Source organism: Manis javanica, chromosome 11 (genome assembly GCF_040802235.1).
Source record: "Manis javanica isolate MJ-LG chromosome 11, MJ_LKY, whole genome shotgun sequence".
In the NCBI taxonomy this organism is placed as follows: domain Eukaryota; kingdom Metazoa; phylum Chordata; class Mammalia; order Pholidota; family Manidae; genus Manis; species Manis javanica.
This window is the reverse complement of record NC_133166.1, coordinates 95,069,544-95,090,034: the sequence shown is the minus strand read 5'-3', so window position 1 is coordinate 95,090,034 and position 20,491 is coordinate 95,069,544. Positions and strand designations below refer to the sequence as shown.

General features: G+C 41.7%; 1 protein-coding gene across 2 annotated transcripts in view; it reads right to left on the bottom strand.

Annotated features, from left to right (window-relative positions):
* The window catches only part of PTPN14 (protein tyrosine phosphatase non-receptor type 14), a 120,773-nt gene that overhangs the window by 72,648 nt on the left and 27,634 nt on the right, over positions 1-20,491 (bottom strand). For both annotated transcript variants that reach the window (XM_073216924.1, XM_073216925.1), the window contains exons 2-3: positions 16,459-16,789; positions 8,329-8,498 (exon numbers count right to left, since the gene is read on the bottom strand). In XM_073216924.1, the coding sequence (XP_073073025.1) occupies positions 8,329-8,498; positions 16,459-16,789 (501 nt within the window). The remainder of the gene's footprint in view (positions 1-8,328; positions 8,499-16,458; positions 16,790-20,491) is intronic.

Below are 20,491 nucleotides of genomic sequence, written 5' to 3'. Positions count from 1 at the left end.
TACCCGCCCTTCCCCACCCCTCTCCTTGATAACTGCTAGTTCCTTCTTGGAGTCTGTGAGTCTGCTGCTTTTTTGTTCCTTCAGTTTCGCTTTGTTGTAAAACTCCACAAATGAGGGAAATCATTTGGCACTTGTCTTTCTCTGCCTGGCTTATTTCACTGAGCATAATATCCTCCAGCTCCAACCATGCTGAGGCAAATGGTAGGATTTGTTTCTTTCTTATGGCTGAATAGTATTCCATTGCGTATATGCACCACACCTTCTTTATCCATTCATCTACTGATGGACATTTAGGTTGCTTCCATATCTTGGCCACTGTAAATAGTGCTGTGATAAACATAGGGGTGCATATGTCTTTTTGAATCTGAGAACTTGTATTCTTTGGGTAAATTCCAAGGAGTGGGATTCCCAGGTAAAATGGTATTTCTATTTTTAGTTTTTTGAGGAACCTCCATACTGCTTTCCACAATGGTTGAACTAGCTTACATTCCCACCAGCAGTGTAGGAGGGTTCCCCTTTCTCTGCATCCTCGCCAGCATTTGTTGTTCTTAGTCTTTTCGACTGGCCATCCTAATTGGTGTGAGGTGATATCTCATTGTGGTTTTAATTTGCATATCCCTGATAATTAGTGATGTGGAGCATCTTTTCATGTGTCTGTTGGCCATCTGAATTTCTTCTTTGGAGAATTTTCTCTTCATATCCTCCACCCATTTTTTAATCAGGTTATTTGCTTTTTGGGTGTTGAAGTGTGTGAGTTATTTATATATTTTGGATGTTAACCCCTTGTTGGATATGTTGTTTACAAATATATTCTCCCATACCATCTGATGCCTTTTTGTTCTGTTGATGGTATCCTTTGCCGTACAGGGACTTTTTAGTTTGATGTAGTCCCATGTGTTCATTTTTGCTTTTGTTTCCCTTGCTCGAGGAGATGCATTCAGAAAGAAGTTGCTCATGTTTATATGCAGGAGATGTTTGCCTATGTTGTCTTCTAAGAGTTTTATGATTTCATGACTTACATTCAGGTCTCTGATCCATTTCAAGTTTACTTTTGTGTATGGGGTTAAACAATAATCCAGTTTCATTCTCTTGCATGTAGCTGTTCAGTTTTGCCAACACCAGTTGTTGAAGAGGCTCTCATTTCCCCACTGTATGTCCATAGCTCCTTAATCGCATATTAATTGATTGGGTTTATATCGATTTACTTCTGTTTTAAATTCTGTTTTAAATTCTGTTTTTTCTGTTCATTATAGGACACCTACAGTGGATCATAATGCCAAGTGATAACACTAAAGAATAGTGATTTGTTTTACTATTTGTTTTCTCTCCCCTACAGGGAAAGAAAATCAAAGAAACAACCAGATTCTGTTTAAGGATTAACTTGATTTGTCTACACTTCACTGTCTAGTGGCAGTGGGTCCCTAAATAGCTAACTGCCTCCCTGCATATCTCCCAAACTATCTTTCTCTTGGGGTCGGGTGGGGGCTGACAAGCAGCAGCTCCAGGCATTTGGAAGACTTGTGCAATGAAAAAGGCACTAAGGTGCACTCTCGATTTTACTATGAAACATAGAAACTTCTCAGAGTCATCTTCTTCACAATGAAACATGAGGAAATTCTAGTTGAGAATTGAGATAAGCTAATCAGTCAGCTTCTCTAAAGGACATCAAACCGATTTTGTACCAGCTGCCCATATTCTACAGGATTTTCCAGGGGGTCAGGTCCCGGAGCAGAAACAGTTACCAAGGCCACGTTCTTATTTTCATATTTTCATAGATCATTGAAGTTTTATTTTTGTTCCTCTGCAGTTTTTCTTTTTTAAATTTACTTTTTCTTTGATCATACCCATCACAGTAAACTCAGATCCCATGGCTAAGAGCAAATCACAAGGGAGCCACAAAACCAGCAGAGGAGCATGAACGCAGATGGATGAAGCTGGAGGCTCTCCTGGGCAGGACTCCCTGCATAATCCGTAGTCTAATGAAAAACGAACATGTAGGATCTGTTGTTCAAAATCAAGAATTTCAAGAGGGCAACAGCAGGACATTTAACTAAGCAGATGACCTTTCGGAAGCACAGGGCCTAAACAACTAATGACACAGGCCCATGAAGCTGGTCCTGGTCCTGCAAGACACTTGCCAGGCTCACCAAAACGGTAAGAAAGCCTTCTCCGGAAAGCACACTGGGTCAGCAATGCTGGCTTTAAGGAGAAATGCAAATCACCAATAAATCAAATTCATGGAGATGAAATAAAAGCTGCTTGGAGATATACAGATAGCTCTTTGCAAGGGTGAGGGAGCGCGGAGATCTGTTCATTCTTATCCTCCCACTGACTAGCAAAATGTCTAACACGGAATAGGTGCTTAATAGAGGTTGCAGTGAAAAACAATGCAAATGGAACTAGCATTTTAATCAATGACGTCCCTTTGAGAAAGCAATTCTTCCTTTCAAAACTGCTGTTTGTTGGACACTCGTTTTCCTCTCTCGTCTCATTCTATAAGAAAGTAACCACACAAAATAATGCTTGAGATTAAATCCCAGTTATCAACAGCCTCTTAAAGTATCTGAAATATCTGGCAGAAACCACTCTGTTCTCAACCACCAACAGAAAGAGAACAAGTTCCCATCCACCAGCTGGAGCTGGCCAGAAGGATTCGCCATTCTCAGCAAATTATATTATCTACGGGGAATTCATGCTGAATCTTAAGTCTCACTTGAAGGGAGTCCCTCTGTGCCAGCCCACGGGTAAACTTTAAATAGCCATTAAAATGACATTTCAAAATAATAAAAGAACTCAAGAACCGGAGGAACAAAATAAATGGTGTTGTAAAAGGAAATGGAAACATTACCATAATTAGAACTTTTAAAAGAGACAATTTAAACAGGGGTTGAACACTGACTTGCTTACAATAGCACTCAAGGCAGATTGCAAGAGTTTAAGTGGGTAAAGCATCAGTATTTACAAAAAAGAAAAGGTGAAGAAAGCTTTTGTTAAGGTCACTGAAACTACTTCTTGTAACCTACTTGAAAAAAAATTTTTTTGAACACCATTTTGGCCTTCACAGGGATGTAACGTTTTACCTAATAATCTGGCTTTGCCATCAATATGCCATAGGCTAAAATATGTAACTGGAAGAAGAGGGGCCCCCATGATATTAACATAACAAATGTAATAACTCCCTTGCCACTCACCATCACAAAAAAAAAAATATTCATTTCCCTTCTACATGGTCTCTAAACAGTGCAGTTTTCAATGTGGGTATTTATCCCCAGTGAGCAGAATGACACATAAGTCCAGTAAATTCAACTACATTTAACATTGCAGGATGCCCATAAGAGTCCATACAGAGATTACGTACTGTTTAAATCCTTCTGATAATTGCTAGGCAGTCTGTACCTAGCGGACCAGACTCTAGCCTCAGTCCAGTACTCTGGAGAAGTTGGGAGATGGCATGGAATGGGGATCCAAAGAATAGGGAGACCCACAGGCTGAGAAGGCAGGAAATGGGAGGCAGCACCCACTGGATGAAGGGAGCCTGGGACAGTCTGATGCAGACCTGGGGTTCCCTCCCGATGTGCCACAGGGCTCTAAAACTGTCCCGTGGCGAGGGGAGCAATGGTCTGGCTGCAACCAGTAGTTCTACTGCTTTGCTTTTATGCAGCACTCAGTCCCAGGAGGGCAGACGGCCCCACCTCAACAGGCAGGCTACAAACATGTCCTGGAAAAGAACGAAAGGCTATCTGACCTCAGTAGGACAATGAGAAGCTCCTTTGCACTATGCAAACATACCACTCGCGAGTGAGTAATGCAGAGACAAACATGTTTTGGTAAAAGAACAATGCCCCAGAATTAAAAATCTGAGAAGCCAGGCATGCAGTCAAGCAACTTAAAACTTGGAAGCCTAAATCACTCTTAAAAAATTACTTTTTCTTTTAAAAGTTTTCTCTTTAGTATTGAAAAAAAAAAAAAAACCTGAAGAGGGACTTCCTCACTGAAGAAAGACTTGGAAAAAACCCAGACCTAATCTAAAAGTGGTCGTTGGCCGGCAGTTCTCTGGCTCCCCTTGCTATTATTAAGTATCCTTCTGTTTGACGAAGAATTTCTCCACCTCTCACAAACCGTCTTTTCTCTCTGTGTCCAGAAAAATCTGAAAACCATGTGTTTATACTGAGCCTGTTGCTATGCAAATCATTAAAACACATTACAAACATCTTTCCTTCGAGTCAGGAGAACATAATGGAGGAAGATGAACGGCTAGCAAGAGTCCCCTTTGCTGAACAGAAAAGCTGGCAAAAAGGAGTACGTGAAGCAAAGCAAAATGGAAAAAATTATGGTGGTCTCATCCCCTGAGTCATTTTAACCAGAGGGGTAAAAAATAATATTCTTAAAGCCCCCGAAAAGAAGAAACATCTTTCAGTTTGGAATGGCGTTAATAAACTCTGGTCTTAATCTCTTTGATTCCTATGGTTTCACGACTCCCCCTCCATTTGTCCATGAGTGTGTGCTTTTTCACCACTTTTTTCAAGAATATCAAGAAGGATTTTTTTTCTCTTAAGTGTACTCCTGTGTGAATTCTTCTTCTGATATCTTTTGCCTTCTCATTCAATTGTTACCTAAATGTACAGCCTGAATTGTACATTTCTTATGCTACTCAATCATGGCATCTTGGTAGACTACCTGCACCTATGAAGAGGTTTGTTATTCAAAAGTCATATCCAGGAGACAAGATGAGACACATCATGTCAAAATTAATGTCAGAAAAGCACAGCTGCTCTATTTTCTAATTTAAAAAAAAGTTTGGACTTGATCATTTTAATATAGCCAAACACCTTCTTGAACAGCTTGCACTCAACATCATTCTCAAATTTTTATTGTGTTGTTCTGAATACTCAAAGTTTTGAGGATGGAATTGTCTGGGGGCAGGAAATGAAATACACGCCTTATAAATGTATCTTAGTTTCGTCCCTATGTGTCAGATCTGTATGTGTTATCTCCCTCTCTCTCTCTTACACAGAGTATTACCTTCAAACACTTCGTTCTTCTTCAGAGAGAAGAAATGGCTGGTGCCACTAAGGCTCTAGAACCTGTTTTATTCTCAAATAGAAGCAGCCAAACCATTGCAAACATGTGCTGGGTGAAGACAAGTTTGGTTGGCTCCAGACAAAGGCTTATTTTTTAAGCACAGATGGTTGAATGGCTGTCTCTTCCAACCGGCTGCCTACAATCGAAGACAGATTTCTATTTCTAATCTATGCAAATATCTTACTTTACAGGGCATCACAAAGACTGACTCTTTTGTGTTAGACACCGCAGATCCCAGGTGCTCTGCGAGATGTCAAAGCGCATCTCCACCTGAGATGCCTGGTAATTGACGGCAGCGGATGACTGAGGAGTCGGTCACTAACCCACTGCCAATGAACGTTGTCGGGGCCTTCTGTGGAACATTCCCCTGGAATCCTGCCCTGCCACCACTGCTTATCCTTGGCTGCTCTGCCTGGAAGACAGTGTCACTATTCAACTGGGACCCCAGATGCTTCTAAAACCACCCAAGAAGGCTCCGATTCCCACAGGTTCCTAATGACTCTTAGTAGCATTCTTCACCTTGAGTTCAGCTCATTTATGTACCTCTAACACCAAGTCCAGAAACCTTGAACGTTCAAAAATGTGATTCTGTCCAAATCAGGTCTCCTTTATACTCTAGTCCACGTGCCTTGAACCCATGGTAAGTTTCACCGACTCACAACTGGGTCATTGTTAGTGGCCCTCAACCTCCCCAGTGTATGTTTATCCTTTTCTCTTTTCTTTCTCCCTCTATCAATTTTCCTTTCTTTCTTTATAATACTTTTTTCTCTTTTTTCCCCACCTCCCCAGCTGGAGAAAAAAGTATGACTTGTTCTGATTTCCTAATGCCCCTTGGAGGCAATGCTGAAAAAAAAAAAGACATAACTCTTCATGCCAATCCAGCCCCTAAAGCGAAGGTTATACCTGAAATCTACAGTTTAGTTTCAAAGGTAAGTCTAAAAATGTCCTTTAAAGTTTTAAATTATGTTAGTTTTGTGTTTAAATGACAGTAACAGTGTTTGCTTTAAAACGTCTGTTTTGGAAAACACTTCTTTCCCTCTTTTTCAGACTTTATCTTAAATGAACCAAGTTAACTGAGCAAAAAGAAATTCAGAAGACAAAGCAAAGAAGTCCTTTTTAATCTCCAGCTCAGGAACCACCACCACCAAAAATCTTGGCCCTACACCTCAATTTTTGAGATATAAACACATCATGTTTCAGCTTATGGATGTACATATTGACAGTCAGAAATAATGCAGCATTAAGTATACTTACCTGGAAAATTTAAAAGTTAACTAACTTATCAATTCCCACGTCTGGATGAACATCAGAACCATCTGAGGAATATTAGTTATTAAAGCAATACATCCTCACCTCCAGCCCTAGACATTCCAATTCAGACTTCTCAAACAGCCCGAGAATCCATATTGGTACTAGATGTCCCAGGTAACTATGGTATAGCAAGCGTGGTCTGTGTGAGAACCACTGATCTATTCCAACACACTATCCAATACGGCGGTCTCCTCTTCAGGACACCACATCAGCTATCAGCTCTGTACTAACAGACTGGGCGCAAGCCTGTTTACAAGTCCGCTTGTTCTACTTTAATGGTTTTAATTATTAGAAGCCATGTTCTTATGTTGAGCCAAATAACCAGTTTTTCAACTCGAACTTCACTTGTTATTGGCCATAATTTTGTGCACTGGAGCTGACAAAGAATTCCCTCCCCACAGAATTCTTCAAATACCCCAAGGCTACTACACCCTTGTAAGTCTTTGTTTTTCTAAGCTAAACAACCTTTTCCTTTAACTTCACTAAGCACAATTTCTGAGTCCCTCGTCCTTTAACTGCTCTTCCTTCATAACAGACCTGTCCAGAGTAACAACACTTGATTTTTGTCTTACAGATGATTTTCCCCACATACATTAATGTAAAGTCCGTGTTTCATCCTCGTAGCTTATCACCTTGCATTTAACGGTCCAAGAACCACAAAAGAACAAATAAGTATTATCTTAATGTTGTGTTCCTAACACTGTGTAAAGTACTCAAGGAGAATTCAAGAGCCAGAGGAAATTTTCCCATTTTGAGAAGTTAATAATTTCTTGTACAGAAAGGACTTAGTGAAATAACTTGAAAATACTACATGATAATGGTCAACTAAGTACCTCTACTGAATGATACCCAAAAGATTGAACACAGGTTTTCTGGGTCAGACTGTGAGCTAACTCATGGTCTCTGCTTACAAAACGGTCTCCTATTAAACAACAGTTTTTGATTTAAAAAAAAAAAAAAAAGATCAAAACCATCACCTTAAAATGTATATATAAACCTTTCAAGTGCATCCTTATTTCAGAAGTTTAACATCTAAGAAACTCCCCATGCAATAATCTAGAAGAATATGGTTCCTTCTTTCCAGCATGTCACTGGCATTGACTCCCAAGCCCTCTGAACAGCATGATCTGAGTAAACGGCAAAAAGCAGAAAGTATATGCAATTCCCTTAATTATTGGGAATAACCATTTGATGAGAAGACACCTTCCTCCTGCATATTTAATGGAAAACTCTTATCAGTAAGTGAGTTGTACTAACAGCAACAAAAAGGCCCTTGTTTCATTCACAGAATCACAGACTCCCAGAGCTTTCAGAACTTGTGCAAATCCCTCACTTCACAAATGGGGGGGGGGAAATATCATTTCATAGCTAACAGGTAGTTTCTCCCATGTAAAGCAGCCAGTGGGCAGGAGGGGGGCCGGCCAGTCCCCGAGTCTCCTCTCTGCTGTTGGCTTTCTGTCTCCTCCTACATAACCAAGGACACTCAAAACTCCCGCCCTCTCGGTGTGCTCCTCCGCCCGATTCCCACCGTCAGTTACCTTCTCCATCCACACACCCCAAGTCTGATGGTACACTGGGTTTGGGGGTGCTCTGAGGGGACCAAACAGTATGAGGTGCTCAACTTTTCCTTAAATTCTAGCATACCTATGTTACCCACAGTCTCCAACTAATATTTTATGCTGCTAGACACAAAATTCTACCTGACTCAGGATCACTGCTCCCTTACTAGCATGACAGCGAACCACAGGGGTTACATGGACTCAAACAAAAATTCTAAAGCTGCAAAGCACCTGGCAACCTCCTCCTCACACACACACACACACACACACACACACACCCCTCCCTCCCCCCTAAATGAAGCATCTCCTCTTTCTCGCCTGAAGCCTCAGAGTCAATCCACACCCTTACATGGAACACAGAAACATGTGCACTTACCTTGTGGCCTCTTGCTGAAGCCATGACACATTTGGCACATAGAACATGACCCCAAAGAAAAGGAGAGGCTCATTAGCGAATTTGTCCAGATGTTTCTTCAGAGGTTTCTCCAGCTCCACCCATCGTGCTTGCTGGCTCTTGCTGAGGAACCAAAGGCCAAAGTAGTGCGTCTAGACAAAAGGGTGAAATAGCATCAGTTTGTGCCTACGCGGGACACCCCAACACCACACAAGAAGCAAGATTCCAGTGCCTTACACCACCGCTGGTTCCCAGCCAATACACAAGGCCCCGGCTTTTACTTTCTTACTTTGAGACCCAGATGCAGGCCATCCTGCAATCCACACTTAGCATCCAGACGCAGTCCTCACACCCACTGCTGCTGCCCATACTGTGGGAACTGATGGCGCCTATGTTAGGTAAAGTGGGTGGTGCAGGGCGGGGACAGTGCTGGCTTTTTCCTAAAGCTCTCAAGGCTGGCTTTCCTATGCTTTCGGAATGCCTCGTGAGCTCACATGGAACACGCTGGCAAAGGCGAACACAGCTCTGGCACCTGCTGCAGAGTAACTTACTCCTCAACCCCTATGAAAAACTTTCTGTCAACTGAAAGTCTCCGCATTGTAGAGTATTTTCATACGGTACCAGATTCAAACAGAAAATCAATTTACTCCTGTTGGGTTTTAATGAAGTACTTGAAAAAGCGTCGCCCTCAACCCCTTCATTATACATGAACTGCAGCAAATCTCTCATCCCCATTGAGCTTTGAGAATGCAAGCATCTTCTAGGACTTCACAGCTGCCACAGGGGCCCCAGCTGGCTGGTCTTGCAGATAATGGTGGGATTTGACAGATGAAAGTGAGATTTTCACCCTTAAGACTTGCAGCCTCAATCCGTTTAGTTTTGAGCAACGTGCTAAATGATTCAAACCGGTAACATTTAGGTATCCAATCCTGCCTTTATATTAATGCATGCCAGGATTTCAAGATTAGCACAACAATCACCAAAAAAATCGATCACTGCTTTTGAAGCATTCTTTTATATTTCAATTAGAGCTTAGAATGGTTTACAGCACACCTGGAAATTTGCCTTCAAAAGAGTGTTTTCATTAAAGGGTTTAATTTCCAAAGGCATTCTTGTGGCGATGTTCCCACTCCAGCTGGCTGCCACCTCAGTGATACCAAAGCTCAGTCCCTGCCAGATCCCCACCAAAGTCTGCAATAAAATTCTGACTCTGACTTTACTAGACAACCAGACATGTCCTTGCCTACATAAAGCTACAGAACCAACCACTCTTAAAGGATATTTTTAAATGGGTATGCTTTCAGATGGGAGCAGTGACTTGATCAGCTTTCCTGCATGATATACCAAAAGGCAAGTTCACACCAGAAATCTATGCATTTCTGGAGCAAGAAAATGCCTGTGAAGTCAACGTTGTATTTCTATTCATGTAAGACAACCTTGCTTGAGCGAATTCTGACCCTATTGCTCATTTCCCAGCTGTGGATGAATCCATTAGTTATTCCAATGTGGCTGATGATACAGAGGAAATGAAATGTGGCTGAACTGGAAAAAAAGAGAAACCGGCTTTGAAGTCAGTTCATCTCACAGCTTTTACGCTTACTGGGTCAATAATTTGTACAAGTTCCCGAGCCTCCCAGTCTCAGAGCTTCTTCATCTGTAAAATGGGGATGGTTACAGCCGTCAGCCACAGGCTGCTGGGGGCCGGGGGGTAATGCCTGCCAGTCGTTAGTGTGGCACGTGCTAAGTAACTACTTCATACACGGTGCTTGCTATTGCTGCTATTATGGCCCCGATGTTCAGCAGCGTCGGAAATGAAAGCAGGCAAGCCTCAAGAATCTCTGTCATCAGCCCTCTGGCATCCCTAGGAACCGCACAACTAGAAACCACAGGCTATCCGGAAATAAACAGGAAGAAGCAGGCACAGGCAGAAGCTGGAAAGCCAGTAAATAACATGAAAACCTAAAAGCTACAAGAAAAAATATAATCACAAAACTGCGCCTCCCTGAGATTTTCTTTCGAGTCTCATTACAGGTGTTTATGGGACTAGGGAGCATCGCTCTGATGCTGTCCTAGGGCATCTATGATGCAGGCTTAGGCTAACCTTCAAATGAGGATACCTGGGCACTTAATTTAACAAACTGTCTGAAAAGGGTCCAAGGCAGTTCTGCATTATTCCTTTATGGAACACAGTGCCACGTAAGGGTATCCCACTGTGTTTGGGATGCCTGGGAGTGAGTTTGCATATAATAAATGAGGTAACAGATGTAAACAAGAATGCACTATATAATAATTTTAGTTGGAAAAGAGCCCTTTTATAAGCCTGGGTAGAGAAAGAGAGGGCAAACTTTGCAACTCCTTAAAAGACCCACCATGATTTATTATCTTTCACAGAAAGTATAGCCTTAACATTTGGGTATGTAATTTTATGGCTCATATTTCATTCGAATTATAACATTCACTCAAATTAGTAACATTCAAATGATAAAGGGTCCACAGTAACTGCATGAACATTCTACAATTAATTTTGCAAAAAAAAAAAATTATAAATTTTTAGTGCTTCTGTGCTTTCTGAAGTATAGAATTTTAAATTTCCTTTTCTCATTCCCACCCACTGAATCATTAAAATAGACTTAGTTTACTCCAAAAAGATACCCCAAGAAATAATATTCCACAGAGTATACACACACACAGACATGCATGCACTGAAAAGGAAGATGATGAGGTACAAGAGGAATCACAGTGGGCAGTAGTCTTGAGCCATAATTAATAGTTCAGAGCTCTAAATAACAAGGCAAACCACTTCTAATGCAAAAACCTAGTTCATGGCATGAGATTTCTTTTCGTTGCTACAATACAACCTTTTCCAGAGGACAAAGAATATTTCAGGGTGACTCACCATGCATTTATCCAGTGAAATAATTACATAACTACTCAAGAAATGGGATTTCCAGTACAGGGTAGAATTGGGGGAGGCTGGTAACCTGCCAGGCACAGTTTCTACCTACATATGGCCAGAACAACCTAATTTTAGAAGTCTAAACTCGGTTACCTAGCAGAGGAAAGTCCATTTAGGAGATCCCCATCCCCATACTGTTCTGTGAAACTATGTCCAAGTCATCTTCTCTATTCCCACCCTACCTCCCTCATTCTTCCTCTGAAGAATTCAGTGGAGGAAAAAGGCCCTGTCTCAAAGTTCTCTTGTAGACCTGCTTTGAGACCCTGCTTGATTCAAGTTTACGATGCAGCCCAAGTTTGTTCTGCCGCATCTATACACTGCCTCACAGGAAATGGAATCAGAACCTAACCTCTCATTTAAACTAACATATGCACCAATCAACTTCCTGTGTATTAGCCAAGTGAACATTAATCTCATCAGGTCCAGCTGAGTCCACACCATTCCTGTTCATAACTGACTTGCCAATTTAAACGCTAGCTGAATTCTGGAAGCTGAGCTTCACTGTTAAACACTGCCGTATGGTTGAAGAGAATGTGGTAGACGATTCCAAATAGAAACCACCTCCTCCACCACCATGAGGATCCCATTATACTGCCTGAGTAAATGCCCCAGACACTTGTTTTGTTTATCTCCGAGGGCACCAAACATCAGCTAGGCCCATTTAATCCTCACAATACCTCTGGCTTGAACTACAAATCCCATTTTATTTCTCTAGCTGTCTTTAGAGAAAGCTCTGGTGCCATGAATTCTGCACTGAGTTCATTGCAATACAGAGAAAAAGAGGCAGAAGAACTAGTTTCCGGGGAGAGGAATCACATCGCTGAATCAATTACTAAAAATGCACTAGAAAGAACAATATAAGGAGAGCCACACAAACAGGTCCTTTATGAGTAGTTTCCTGGTTTACTTGATTTGACTTTTGCATTTGAACAGAGGAAATATAAATGGATGCATGCACTCAAAAATACACTAGTTTCTTCAGTAGCTGACGGGCATATGAATACTTTAGTGACAAAGATCCCTCTTTCAGTATCATGAAAAGATTCTAGTTAATAAAAAGGCCTTTAAAAATAGTTTGGGTTGTCTCTTCATTTATTTGTAGAGATAGTGGCATACCCCACATAAACTACTAATAGGGAATGCTTTTTGAAGGTTTTGTTTATCCAGTTTCGTGAACAATGACACAGCTTTAATGCTATTTACAAGGGTTACAGACAGTCTTGGCAATTACTAAGGATTCAGTCCATGATCTTATCTCCAGCATTTTGAAGAGCTAATCATTCAGAAGCGACTATTTAAAATATCTTGCATTAAGTTGTACTAGGTTGCCTGCTGTACCCAGTATTCCAGTTGAAATGAAGAAATAGAGTTGGTATGCCTCCACATAAAATATACAGGAATTACATACATGCATGAAAACATTCTCTGAGGCATGGAAAATGCTTCAAAAGATGACTCTAAGCAGACTCTGAAGCAGCCCATCATGCAATTACATTCCAACAGCTTTGAAAAATAAACCACTACACATTAGCTGGGTAACTGTAAAAAACAACTTGTGTGCAATCACCCTCTACTCTGGGTGACACATTGTGAAACAATGTCCTATAGAATCCAGTTAAAACTTCCCAGCCAGAAACATCAAACCTTTTCAAATCAGGCTCCCACCTGCCTTTCTACACTCCTACCTTCCTGTCACGGCCTCTCCGTACACCCACAAGTGAGCAGTCCGAACTCTGCCCTTCCCCGAAAACTCCATGTGCGTTCCCGTCTCTGTACCTCAGTACAGGCTACTCTCTTTGCTGTTTGTTGGCGTTACTCTCTAAAATCTAGGGTTTCTGGGAGCAGGGACCCTATCGTATTCAGCTTCCCCTGAGCTTGCCTGTATTTGCTTACCATCTGAACCTGGCCTGGGCCCTCTGGATGCCATTTGAATTGGCAGCACTTCAGTGCTTTCAAAACCAGACGTGACCCTCACGTGGTCTACCATGTGGATACCCACCGTTAAACCTTTGTCAAAACCCACAGGATGTACACCACCGAGAGTGAGCCCTCATGCAAACTGTGGACTTTCGGTGATGATGTATTAATGTGGGTTCATCAGTTGTGACAAATGCCCTACTCTGGTGTGGGATGCTGACAGTGGGGGAGGCATCAGGGTGGGGAAGTAAGAGGTATATGGAACTCTCTCCATGCTTTCCACTCAATTTTGTGGTAAACTTAAACCTGCTTTAAGAAATAAAATCATTTTTTTAAATTATCTAATGAAATTAAGTATCAAAACACAAATTATAATTAGTATAGGTCAAAAACTAAATCAAAAGTAATTTTCCTTTACTAATATAAAGCTACTGCAGAGTTGAGGATACTCTAAACTACAGAAGACTTCTAACGGCAAAGCCAAGTATCCACCCTAACTGAACATTTTGTTATACTCGAGATGGGTTTTCACTTCCTCCTCAAAAACACCACCAACTCTATTTGGAAAATTACCCAAATACAAAGTCAAATGAGTAAAGAAGATGCTTTTATTTTTTACATTCTGCTTCTTTTATTCTTTTATAAAATTCTGGGTAGACAATGCATTCATCCTGGAGGTTTGTATGTGCAAATGAAGAACAAGGTGTTCAATTGCTCTATCTTATCCTTGAGTTCCAGAGTAGCTAAAGGATTGTTTCCCACAAGGCCATACCTGAAATACCATGTGTCACAGAACAAAGGCATAAAAAAGAAAGTGACTTGCTCTCACGTGGATGCACCTGTTTAGAGCAGGTCAAAATAAAGCCAGTGATAAAAGCAAACCCCACCTTAATGCTAGAAGATCAATCACCCTACACATCACACCTGACACCAGAATCTGGGCTTCACTGCTTTATCCTTTGCAGCAACTCGAGGTGTGGAATAGTCCAAGGTTGACCTTTGCCTTCTCATTGAGAGAAACAATAGTCTGCTGAGAGTAATCATTACCCTACACATCTCTAAACACACCTCACCCTGCACCTTACACGCACTACCTGGTGATTCACAGATGCCTTCTCAGCCCTCAAGAATGGTACCTGCTCATTCACATCCTTGTATCTTCAAAAATCCAGTTCCCCATGCCCCAATGATCTTGTCTTCTTTTCCACCTGCTGAACTCTAGTATATCCTTCAAGCCCCTGTATGAAGAGTGAAGGCTCTGCTCATCTTTCACTGAGGCATCCACTCCTGCTGCCTGGATGTACTGATCAGCTCTGTGGACAGCTGCAGCCCCAGGCCTGCCCCTGCCCTGCATTTTAGCATTGATCACATTCAGTCTTAACTGTTGATTTAAATGCTGGGTTCCCCTACTCATCTGTGTGTATCTTGAAGACAAAACTGTATCTAACTGATATTCATTTTATCAAGTCCTAAAGCAGTGCCTGCTGTATGGCAATTGTTCAAGATTTTCTTCAATGAAAAATTGCCTTTAAGACTCTCGAATTGGAATAACTACATTATTAGATGCAGTACTACATATTTCCCATACTGTATTTCTTTTAATATTTACAACAGCCCCATATGGGGAGTAAGGTAAAAACAAGAAGCATTATTCACATTTATAGGTAAGAAAACTGATGTCTAGAGAAGTGCAGTAACTTTTCCAAGGATAAGTAACTAATAAGTGGCAGGACTATAATCTGAACCCAAGTCCAAGACTCCAAAGACTGTGCCTTTAACCAACTCACCCACATGCTATACTGCCTCCCAATGCATGCGAACAACACTTAATTACTCTAATTTAAGTTATTAGAAACACTCAGAGATAAAACCACTGTATATCCTTTTAAATGATCTATGAAGTTATTATAAGAATTAAACCAATCTCCTGCCCACCTGATCTATAGTATTAAGATTTTCCCTTTATGGCCACACACATGTACATGTTTAGATGTGTATGCCAGAATGTGCTACTAATAAGCAAAAAAGAGCCAGCTACCAGCCAGCCAGGTCAGAACAGGTCACAGGTTTATTCCACTGTGTCAACTACCAAGCTGCACGTATCTGTGGGGCAGGATGGTCTCCTACAGAAGAAATAAACGCCAAAGGAAGACCTGATCACTGAACCCAAAGTATGAGCACGAAGACCAGCAGGAGGCAGAAGCGCTCAGGTGAACAATCCCCCAGAGGATGACAGCCTTGGAGGACACCAAGGGGAGGGGAGCTTCCTGACCCCAATCCCTTTGTGCACATAGAAAGGGGTGAGGAAAGAGATCAAACACCATCGTTTCCAACAGATACCAGCCCCCTCCTCTCTATCCCACTGAGGCATTGGGCCATGATGTCACCATGCCCAGGACAACTGCAGAGCTTTTCCTTGTCCATAGCAAGGCCTGGACCTCAGCGGCTGGCAGTCATTTTAGGCGGCAACCATTCAACTGCACCACCTCACCCGCCAGCCAACGGGCCGAATGGCTCTCAAGATATGAATGCTTGCAAGCATTTCTCACCAAGGTCTCTTCTCCTGAATGTCTATAAGATGAGAAAAAAAGCAGAGCTTGCTTGCTAAAAAGGACATACTGCAGGAAAAAGGAACCCGCCTCTTCTAGACCCGACTAGCCTCGTGGTCAAGGCTGGGTTTGCCTAAAGCCCAAAGTCCCACAGATGGACTAAAAAAAAATAAGGGTCATGAGGAATCTTAAAACCCCCATTTCACAAGCTCCCACAAAAAGCCTCACTGGTCACGTTCACTTTAAATGATTCCCCCCACCTCCCCCTTTGAAGAGGAAAATATAGAAAACATAAAATAAAAACAGCTGCATCCATCCCACAGGTGGGAGTTTTCTCCTTGGTATGCAGCCTAATGACAAAACACTGGCCACCCACTCGATTATTTTCAAGAGAGAAAACGACGTTGGCAAGGAGAGTCTCTTATTTCCAACCCCCTCAAAACCTGCCCGCCAGCTGAAGCAAAAAGGAAGCCACCACCCCATGCAAAGCTCTAGGTGGTGGTCTTGCTTCTCACAGCAGAGCAGGTCTCCTGATCCACTGAAAGTTACAAGATTAAGCTTATGTTAAGAATCATGGGATCCTTGTAAAACACGAGGCTGAAAAGTACAGCAGATGCCAAGTGACAGCGGCGGAGGAGGGCAGGTCCCTTCAGTGGGTCGCGCTCACCCACTCATCTCGCACACACTTACCTCACGCAGCTCCAGCCTCTGGGCCACAGCCTCCAGGCACTCCTGCCCCGTGCTTTCCACCGACAGGGTACACTCGATAACATTGCTGTCCAACAGGCGGATGCGCGTGACAAAGCAATTCTTGCTCAGGACGTTGTAGCGCCGTGTCCGGCGGAGCTTCAGGCCGAAAGGCATGGCTATGTGGCGCTTGGGCGCCGCCCTGCTCTCCTGGCGCCCACGCCCCTGGGTTGGCCTTAGCAGTTTCGTGACTGGGTGATGATGACACGAACGCCCGTGCTCCTCCAGGTACGGAAAAAGGTGCCCATGCCCGGTGCGGCACTCCGGAGGATGGCTGTGAACAGAAAAGAAGCGGCGAAGTCACTGGCTGGAAGGGGAGCTGCGCACGGCAGGGCACGTGTTCCGCACTGTTCCGACACTGCGGCACAACCCCCGACAGATGAGCATCCGGATCTGAGAACCAGCAGGCCCTGTGGCCCCCAAGCATTTGGTGGAGTCCACGAACTTACATTATCTTACAGGGGTGACCTGATACAACTCCCTTTCCAGCTGAAGAAGCAGGTCAGGAGAGATGAAAAGAACTCTTGGCAGGACGCACAGCCCTGCAACCCTGAATTCACGGGCTTTTTCGCTGTGCGATCGTGTCTGCTCAAGGAAGCAGCAGTGGAATCTGAACCCCGTTTTTTCAACTTCTAAATACCTTATCTCATTTTGACCTCATGATCGACTCTATGGAGTACATTTTATGATCTCTGTTTTTCAGATGAAAAAGGTGACTCAATGATTTAAGTGACTCACCGATCCTGAATTCAAAATTTCATCTTGCTTCACTTTTCACAATACTGCATCTTTCCTTTCATTAGCATTATTTACCTTATTTTTATTTTAATAGTTACTGTATTATCTTATTTATTATTTGATGTTTATTTTGTTACTTTGTTTTGTTAGAATGGATGATAGCATATGAAGGGAATATGCATTTAACACAGTCAGCAACTTCCACCTTTTTAAAAAAAATTTTAAATAGATGGAGTCTTTGATGCACTTAAAAAACACAACTCTTTGTCCCCTTTTTTTTTTTTACCAAGTATTTATTAGATGTGGGGGACCACCCTACCATCATTTTGTTCTTTTACAAAATGCTTGATGAAAAAGCCCTGTCACCAAATGATGGATAATTTAACTTACTAATAACAAGAATTACTGACACCCTGATGTCCCAAATACCAGCGATAACGTTACTGCCATGAGGAACACAAGAAAAAAATAATAACCAAAGTGGCTTTACCATCCCATTCTGAGCCAGCAACACTCACAGGGAAGCGCATTGTATGTACCTTCCAAAGAAGCCAGAAATATCCAGCCTCTCTGCTCAACCCTCTGTTCTCCATTAAGCTCAAAGCACCATCTCTTGCTCATGGGATTGTTCTGTTAACTTGACTCCCTGCAACAGGCGGAGTCCACCAGTCTTCACACCCTTCTTCCACAGGATTACTCTGCGCCCCTTGATGCTTGCATGGATGAATCTGAATAAGTACTTGTAGGAATTCTTGAATACATAAATAAAATGGATCCGATATTTAGAAACCACTCCCTGCCAGTAGGTGGTCAGGGCATAAGTGTACAACACAGAAAAACACACTCCCAGACTCCCTTGGCCGGTGTTTGATGCCGGCCCTTGGCACATTCCTAAGCATGACAGGTAGGCTTTATGATGGCTTAAAGTATACAGGCCAGAGTCTCTGGCTTGGTAATATCTATTAACATTTCTAAATCACTTTATGTTGGCAGAGTGTCTACTTCCAAGGTAAGCCAACCTAATGATCTCCTGATAGCTGTAGGAGAGAATATGGAAGGACCCACCCCCAAAAGAGGAAAAGAGCCAGAATTCAGAGTTTACTACTCACACGTTCCCTCAGCTTGTTGAATGACAAGGCAGAAGACCCCAAGATTCTACTCCTACATTAAATGGGGAGCCTCAAACAGAGAAAAATATTTGCTCTGTGAACACAAGCCACATTTCTAATCCTGGGCCAGGCACTTCACATTTGGGTGTGTCTCACCTTAAACACCTATGAAAAAATGTGACTGGCTTGGTGCACATTTGCCCCAGCCACTATGAAAAACAATCCCTGCTATACATTCTGTAGGATGCCATCCATAACCCACAGTGAAATAAAAAGTAAACTGCACAACATGTATAGATGATCACAGTTTTTGTAATAAACACACAAGCAGGGGGAAAGAATTTAAGTTCACCAAAATGATTAACTGCTACCTTGGGGCTAACTAGCAGTGATATTAAATAAAACTCTCACTTTTTATTTTTATATATTTCTAAATTATTCTAACATTTTACAACTGCCTTATATTACTTTTATAAATAAAGATTAGCTTAAAACATATTAACTACTAAAAATGGTATATCAAAAGCAATATTGTCAATCTGGCATTACATCTCCTAGAAAAACCTGGTCATTTTTTAAGTTTTTTTTTAACTTTTTAAATCTTCAATTTGTAAGAAACTTGCCAGGTAAGGTATCAATAAAAAAGCTATAAGAAAACTGGCCTGGTCCTTCTAAAAGTTACTTTACTCTAGAGCAATGACCCTTTTCAATCTCCATGTGAAAGAAAAATAATAGGGGAGACTGAAGGGGGTGTTGCTCTAGAGTAAAGGACACTTACAAATTACAATAAAAGGCAATGTGTAAACCTTCATCCAAACCATCATTGAAAAAAAATAGCTATGAAAGATAAGACAAAATGCCAAGCTACTTAACACCTCAGTTCACTCATCTGTACAGACAATCCCTACCTCACCTGCATATAAGAAGTAATGGACAAAATGTTTCTGTGGAGCTCCCACAGCTGTGGGTGTGCGCCCTTCCCAGTCTCCCTCATCTCAAACTGGGCTTTTTCAAAGGATAGCAAAGCAATTATGAAAAGGACTTCAGTATCTTACCATCTGCTATGGAGAAAGAAAAAAAAGAAAACAGCAAAACGAAGGACACAGAATTTAATATGAAGCTATGACAGAAATTCAGCAAGTATAAAACTGAACTGTGCATTGTCAGCTCTGCTACATTGTAAGGCAGATCTCAGACATACTTTGGGTTCGGATGTAGACCCCCTGCAATAAAGTATCACAATAAAGTGAGTCAAATGAGTTTATTTGTTTTCCAGTGCATATAAAAGTTAGGTTTACACTATGCTGTACTCTATTAAGTGTGCAATGGCATTATGTCTTAAAAAAACAATGCACATACTTTTAATGAGAAAAAATACTTTATTGTTAAAAAATGCTAACCATCATCTCAGCTTTCGGTGAGTCAATCTTTTTTAGCTATGGAAAGTATTGCCTCAATGTTAATGGCTGCTGACTGATCAGGGTGGTGGTTGCTGAAGGCTGGGTGGCTGTGGCAATTTTTTAAAGACACCAAAATTTGCCCCATCCATGGACTCTTCATAAACAATTACTGTGTAGTATGAGATGCTGTTTGATAGCTTTTCATCCACAGAACTTCTTTCAAATTTGATGTCAGTCCTCTCAAACCCTGCCACTGATTTAACAACCAAGTCTACAGAAAATTTTAAATCCTTTATCATTTCAACAGTCTTCATAGCATCTTTGCCAGAAGCAGATTCCATCCCAAGGACCACTTTTCTTTTCATTCATAAGAAACAACTCCTTATAAAATTGCAGTAATTCAGTCACATCTTCAGGCTCCACTTGTAATTCTAGCTCTATTTCTGTTCCCACCATATACGCAGTTACTTCCTCCACTTAAGTGTTGAACTCCTCAAAGTCATCCATGAGGGTTTCAATCACCTTCCTTCAAACTCCCATTAATGTTCATACTTTGACCTCTTCCATGAAACATGAATCTCCCTAATGGCATCTAGTATGGTGAATCCTTCCCAGATGGCTGTCAATTGCCTTTGCTCAGATCCAACAGCAGAATCACTTATTATCTATGGCAGCTATAGCTTTATAAAATACATGTCTTCAATAAGGAGACTTGGAAGTCAAAATGAC